The sequence below is a fragment of the Ylistrum balloti genome, unplaced genomic scaffold (genome assembly GCF_031769215.1).
Source record: "Ylistrum balloti isolate Yb309-2 unplaced genomic scaffold, AGI_CSIRO_Ybal_v1 Utg370574, whole genome shotgun sequence".
Taxonomy (NCBI): domain Eukaryota; kingdom Metazoa; phylum Mollusca; class Bivalvia; order Pectinida; family Pectinidae; genus Ylistrum; species Ylistrum balloti.
Window position 1 is genome coordinate 1,212,122 of NW_026782359.1, and position 7,372 is coordinate 1,219,493.

Here is a 7,372-nt window from a genome sequence, read left to right on the forward strand (position 1 = left end):
AAATCCAAGATAGTTACGTACGTGGCGGCCATTTTGTATTTCGGATAAAAGATTATCAGAAAATCAAAATCAAAAGGACACAAGTAAGTACCAAGATGAACTTGTATATGAAATATGAGAAAGACCTATCCAGTGCTTCACACTAATTTTTTCCATTTTGTTATAACGTTTCTATGGAAACTGATTATTTGACACTTTTTTGAAGATTATCATTGGATTTTTGTATCCGTCAGGTCTGTATCAGAAATGTCACATTTGCTTCGTATCTTTCAGCTATATGGTATTGCTTTATGATGACAACAGCTGTGGTACATTCCCGTGTTATTCGTTCTGAACGATCAACATCGAGCATACCTTATGGTCTCAACTCTCCATGTGGACCTAGCATTAGTGGAGCTCCCCTCCCCTCCATTCGAATCAATCAATTAAAGAGGGATGACATCATACCTCATGTTGAGGAAGCGCAAAGGATTACGGATCAGCTCCGTGAACATTATGTAAGATGTTAGAATTATTTTCATCTATATATTTTTTTTTCTGTTTAGATTTTTATCTATGGTATCAGTACTCATATTATTAGCACTTTATTCGTTTTATTTCTTAATGTGTAGTAACTCATCAGGATATTCTGTCAGTAATTTAAGCACACGTGTTTGATTTACGAAAACATCCCAACAACTAATATCTAACTTTGTTCGGACTTCTTTATCAAAATAAGAATGGTTCTTCAAGAAGGCAAGAAGTTGTGGGTATATCTCTAAAACCTTTTCGACTTACAGGATGGGATTCCACCGCCCGATGTATATTCTGAGGAAGTTGTAGGACTGCCTGGACCACAAGATATATCTACCTACAGAAATGTAAGTGTTGTATCACCGAAAGAAAAATAAGGAATAAAGTATGGCATCTTGACTTTATTTGTCCGTTACCAATATTTTGTTATGATATATCACGCAATTATGCAACAATCATTCTACTTCAATGTTTTTATATTTTCAATTGAATAACTATAAGCATATTTCGTTTATATATTATTTTGATAAATGAATATGCAGATTTACACAACATGTCATCAGCATCACAATACGACTGTTACAGTTGCAGTATATATGAATTAAATATCTGACCATGTGTGTTACAGGTAACTGTTGATTACACCGTCGTTTCTCACCTTCTAGTCTTCGTTGACATAGTGTGTAATGACGACGGACCTGTCCTCTGGCAGAGACTCCGCTCCAGAATACTCCATATTCTCTGTGGTATGTACAGGACAATGGTTAATGTAAAGCATATCTCAGAGGATATCACACTTCCGTGCGTCGTGGAGGCATCTTGTGGTAGTCCACGCTCGAGCTTTGCACGTAACAGGAGGAACTTTGTCATATTTAGTGCCGTACGTGACGTGTTAAGTCGTCTGTATGAGACATACAGTGCCTTACCAGGACAATAGTTTCAGAGGAGACGCATCAAACAACTGCATTAACCTTCCAACATATACTTTGTTAGCTTTAGACATCGGACATGCGGTTTTTACCAGTTCAATACGTCGAAAGGAAACTTCATTTCTGGACATTTGTGACAACTGATTACCAGTGACTCTAGCTGGTATATATAATCGAAATAAGGAAAATGATTTGTCACGTGTACTCAATCTTCCGTTGCAGTTATCCGCCGCGTGCAGGCATAAGTGTTGTTACTAGTCATGTTAGATAAGGAAAGCAATCGTCGTTTATTGGCATTCATAGGTTTACATGTTTATTTTAATTATATTTACATATATACAAGCGAATTTACATTTAACGTTGACGTCTGAATGCTATGGGTTATATTGATCAAAAATTTATTTTTGTAGCATAATAAAGCATTTTACACTTTTCAGTGAGTCAAAGAGTTATCACTAACTTGTCCCAGTCTTGCACAGCACATGTGCCTGACCTTGTTATACAAAATATATGTAATTGTAGATAGATGGAATAATAACGAAGGCATATGTATTGTAATTGTTGGGTTAATGCGATTGAAAAATCAACGAAATTACGAGGGCAAAATACAAAATAGGAAAAATCGAATGACTAGATATCACAGAAAGATAGCGGTTTCTGTTTCAACAACGATTCAAGCAAATTCACGTTTTGAAGGGAAAAAACAACAAAAACACGAAAATACCATCATGTCAATATAATCATGATCCAAAATTACACGGAGACATAAAAATGTACAAGAATGTATGAAAAAGGAGAATATGAATAGATATTTCAGAAAAGTAAATGTCTTGTGCTTTATCGACTGCACCCGCCATATAAATCTTGGTCAATCCATGTGCAATTTGTAAGTGATGTCAAGAAAATCAATGAGCACCAAACACGTCCAGTTACATATCTGTTAATATATCAATGTCTTTTTTTATAAGTGAAGCAAGACGAATCAGTGTACATCCACAGTTTTTCTAATTCGAAATAATTTTGTTCCAAGGAATTATCTCTTGATTTCAATATGATTTGAAAAAATATGATTCCTTTCACTATTTGACGATAGGTTTTGCAATACTAACATCTAATTAATTCTGATGTGGTGTCAGTATTGACTTTAACATTAGTAATTTTGGAAAAATCACTGCTCTTCGTTTAAGCTAATGCTTACTCTCACTACATTATCATAACTAATCTTTTCTACCACTTCCATCTATGTCATTGCGATATATCCATGACATAATAGCCACTTTTACAAGACATGTTCTATTTGTCTACCGGAAGGACGTACAGTCTCAAAATTTTAATATTCACACAACCCACATAAACAATAGTTCAGAATAGTAAAAGAGGTATCCTGACAGAATGAAAAGAAGAAATTTTGTTAGTTATAACGAAAAAAGATGGAAAACTCACAATGCATGATAAAAACGACAAGTTAAAATACACCGGCATTATAATATAGTCCGACGAATTGGATTTTAAACGAAACTCGTGTCAGGAATGCTCCCTCGCCGCATCGATGGCTTGTTGAAGAGACGTCATGATAACATAGGTCAAGAGGTATCAATTATAGGATAGATTTGAAAATAAACTATATTTCGAATTTTAGATGGACAACTTACAACAATCGATTACTTTCATGAAGTTATAGGCCCATACGTGCACGTGTCTACAAACCTTGCCTACGAAATCTCAAATATGAAACAAGGGAAGAATGACTACGTAAGATATCCCTTAAAGATACATTAATTCTTCATGTGAAGATAATAACCATTCAACATCAAATTCAATTGAAATATTTACACGCAGACTCCTTAAAAAGTACAAAGACAGTAGGATTAGGTGTTCCGCAAGAGTTAAACTTATTGTGCTTCATCTTCCTCGAACATCCTGGAGTATCAAAGTTGGTGCTTCATCGACTATACCCGCAATGTAAATTAAGTGAGCCAATGTCACGTTCTCAAATCGGAACAAGGTATACAACAGCGCAACCAACAAGCAAATTGACCGATGGTCATATCGCTATTGTTTCATTGTTTTTATGAACATAACAACATGAATCGGTCTACGCCAACCGTTTTTGTAATCTTGTATGCTCCTTTTCCAAGGAACGTTGTCTCTACAATTCAACGTTATTCGAAAATCATTTAATCTCTTTCACTACTTGACGGCAGGTTTTCGGATACTAACAGATAAGTAAATTTTTGCGACAATATTGACTAATTTCGGCAAAACACTTTTCTTTATTTCATCTTATCTTAATATGACTGTACATACTGTACTTCATCATACCTTGTCTTTCCTTTCCTTTCAATCTGTGTAATAGTCGTATGTCTATGACAATAAACCAACTTTTACTCGATATATATATATATTTATATAGGGACAATTCGTGATAGCACACTCCTGAATAATTTGTCAGATTACATACCCAGGGAATACTGGTAAGATAACATACTCAGGAATAACTTGTGCGATTAAATACTCTGAGATGATTTGTGAGACTACATACTTAGATATCGGTTGTGAGACTTCATACCCGGTGATAATTTGTGAGATTAAATTCTCAGTGATGATTGGTGAAATTTATTGTATTACTGGTTAGCAATATCTTCATAGTCCGGTGTCAATATTTCTATCGTGTGATGCTTTCAACATTCCTTTCATTGTGAATTCTTTTCATTTATAGCAGTAATCGTCATTTCAGGACTTATTCCCACTTCACGATTTCCGAAATAAACGTCAACAGCTGATGAGAACACTTACAAAACATGGTCCTAAAAATGATGTGCCGAATGCATTATTAGCCAGTATCCCATTTTGAGAATAGAAGTGGTAGGGATAGAGGAATCGAAAGGGGATGGTTGGGTTAGGGGGTTGTGTGATAGGAATTGGGAAAGTGGGGTAGGGTTCGGGTGTGTTGGTACCGGGTAAATTTGAGGGAAGGAGTTGGGAATGGAAATGGTTGGATTAAGGCTTGAGGTGCTAGGATGGTAATAGTGATGTAGGGATTGAGATTGTTTAGTACGGGGATATTTGGGTAAGGGATCGGCAACAGGGATGGTTGGGTTAGGGGATTGTGCGATGGGAATAGGGATGGTGGGGTAAGGTTTGAAGTGTTGAAGTTGGGGAGCTGCTACAGTCAAAGAACCCCAATACCATCTCAATATTTACTTGTGTCATATTTGAATTCAGCAGTCATTTTTTTACAAGTGACATTTGACCTTCAGTTAACCATAAGATCTTTACATCTATATGATTCCTTTATGTAGCAAGGGACACCGAAACAAAATCATAGATAACATAGATAACAGATCCCTCAAAAAAGAATATAGCAAGATATGCTATGGGAAGAAAGAAGAATTATTTTTAAAAAAGAACTTAAAAGAAAACCAAAAGACAAACACATACATTATGTGAAAAGTTTTAAATGTTTATTTATGGTGGTTAGCAATTATTCATTGTCACCGTAAAGACATTCAATTACTCATTTATCACAAATGTCCAGAAAGGACGTATTGAATTGGTAAAAACCGCACCCCTGATGTCTAATGCTAACAAATAATATGTTGTTGGCTTTGAATAGGTTAATGCGGGTGCGTTTGTTCTAGAGCTGTTGACCTGGTAAGGCGTCGTATGTCTCATGCAGACGACCTAATATTTCCAGGACGGCACAGATTATAATGAAGTTTTTCCTGTCACGTTTAAAGCGCGAGCGTTGACTACCACAAGATGCCTCCACGACGCACGGAAGTGTGATATCCTCTGAGATATGCTTTACATTAACCATTGTCCTGTACATACCACAGAGAATATGGAGTATTCCTGAGCGGAGTCTCTGGCAGAGGGCACGACGGTGTGGAATGACAACTTCGTATGCATATCCGTTGTCATTACACATTATGTCAACGAAGACGAGAAGGCGAGAAACAGCGGCGTAGTCAACAGTTACCTGTAACACACGTGGTCAGCTTTTTAATCAAAAGCTACACTTATAAAATTTGCATATTCAAATATATGAAAATCTGCTTTGAGATCATAGTCTAGATTAAGTGATAATTAGGAAAGAAAACGTGAATGTTCAAGGATAGGATAAGAAAACATAACTGTGTTTTAGATTTCTCTTCGTTTTTGAGAGGAATGATATAGAAGCGAAGCAGACAACAACATGCTCAATATGTGGTTTAGGTCAAGATAGTGCCAAACTCATCTCATTTAAAATATCTACAGACTCATGATAAAATTTATCTTTTGATAAAGGACAACTCATCAACTGATGATGATTCCACTATGGGATCTTAATGGTTTTTTTCACAATATTTTATCAATATTACATACATATGGTACTTATGGAACGAATTTCGTGTTGTTTCCACATGTCCGATGCAATGAATGCGATTGTAAGATTATTCTTGTTACATATCTTGGACTTTAAAAAACATTTTATTTGACTGGTGCAAAACTTCATTGTCGATATGCTCTTTCAATGTCCCTTACTTGTGAGGTCAAAGTGAATATGATATCCGTCTAGAAGTCATAATGAAAACATGGGATCCTTTAGCCAGTTTCCTTAATTCTTTGTCGCCACTGTATCTTAATATTGGTATCAAAAGGTATCTACTTGTATGCCTTTCGTATAATCACTTATAGCAGGGTAGTTATATGATACATATGAAACAAAGCATTTGTATACATCAAAGAAACACAAAAAAGTGCCTTTACAAAACATTATCATATAGCATTTGACGTATACTTTTAATTCCTTAATAATGGAGTAAATAAAAAAAACTAATCGCGAACCAATAAAATGCAACACGCCATACTTTATTCCTTATTTTGCGATCAGTGATACAACACTTACATTTCTGTTCGTAGATATATCTTGTGGCCCAGGCAGTCCTACAACTACCTCAGAATATACATCGGGCAGTGGCATCATATTCTGCATGTCGAAAAGTTCAATGTGTTAAGGGATGTTAGAGACCCGCTTGGAACTTCTCATTATATTAAAGAACAATTATCATTTTCCTGGAGAAGTATATACATATAAACGTAGATTTCAATTGTTGGGATTAAACGTATTATTAGAGACGTGGTTTAAATTATTGACAAAACATTTTGAAAGCACGTTAAAAAATAGACTATTGAAATATGAGTACAGATACCACGAATAAAAAGAAATAATAATACGAAAAATACTGACATCTCCCGTAGAATATGACAATTCCTTTCAACTATATTATAACGATAAAACGGAATGCATATAATCAACGAAAAATATGCAGCAATTTATTTTTCATCCAGAAAATAACACTCAACAATTTTTAAATGTATGCAGTAGAACCTAAATACAGTCAACGACAACTTACATATTGTTCACGGAGCTGGTCCGTAATCCTTTGCGCTTCCTCAACATGAGGTATAATGTCATCCCTCATTAATGGATTGATTCGAATGGAGGGAGGGGGGGTTGGGGGCTCCAATAATGCTAGATCCACATGGAAAGTTGAGACCATAAGGTTTGCTCGATGTTGATCGTTCAGAACGAATAACACGGGAATGTACCACAGCTGTTGTCATCATAAAGCAATACCATATAGCTGAAAGATACGAAGCAAATGTAACTCTAATCATGATTGAAGCTTGAGCAAAGCCGTACCTGACGTTTAAAAGCACGAATAACTCCATAAATAGTAAAATGATATTACCATTGTGCTGCTGTCTCTAGAGATTATGTGATGTATGCGAATACAGCATATTTCCAATCCAAAACAATGATGCAAGTAATTATTGATTTAATATGAAACATCTTGTGGTAGTCAACGCTCAAGCTTAACACGTGACAGGAGAAACTTCATCATAATCTGTGCCGTCCTGGAAATATCAGGTCGTCTGCATGG

General features: G+C 35.6%; 1 protein-coding gene and 1 pseudogene across 1 annotated transcript; one reads left to right on the top strand and one right to left on the bottom strand.

Moving 5' to 3' along the window:
- Positions 1-293: 293 nt before the first annotated feature.
- LOC132556532 (uncharacterized) lies at positions 294-1,450 on the top strand. Its single transcript, XM_060220945.1, has 3 exons — positions 294-497; positions 780-860; positions 1,142-1,450. Exons 1-3 carry the CDS (start codon positions 294-296, stop codon positions 1,448-1,450), a joined length of 594 nt encoding a protein of 197 aa, XP_060076928.1.
- A 3,629-nt stretch (positions 1,451-5,079) lies between these two features.
- LOC132556533 (uncharacterized) lies at positions 5,080-7,052 on the bottom strand (annotated as a pseudogene).
- Positions 7,053-7,372: the final 320 nt, after the last annotated feature.

Coding starts and splice junctions, on each gene's coding strand:
- LOC132556532 (XM_060220945.1), top strand. CDS start 294: ATGACAACAGCTGTGGTACATTCCCGTGTTATTCGTTCTGAACGATCA. Junction 498..779: donor ATCAGCTCCGTGAACATTAT/GTAAGATGTTAG, acceptor TTCGACTTACAG/GATGGGATTCCACCGCCCGA. Junction 861..1,141: donor ATATATCTACCTACAGAAAT/GTAAGTGTTGTA, acceptor TGTGTGTTACAG/GTAACTGTTGATTACACCGT.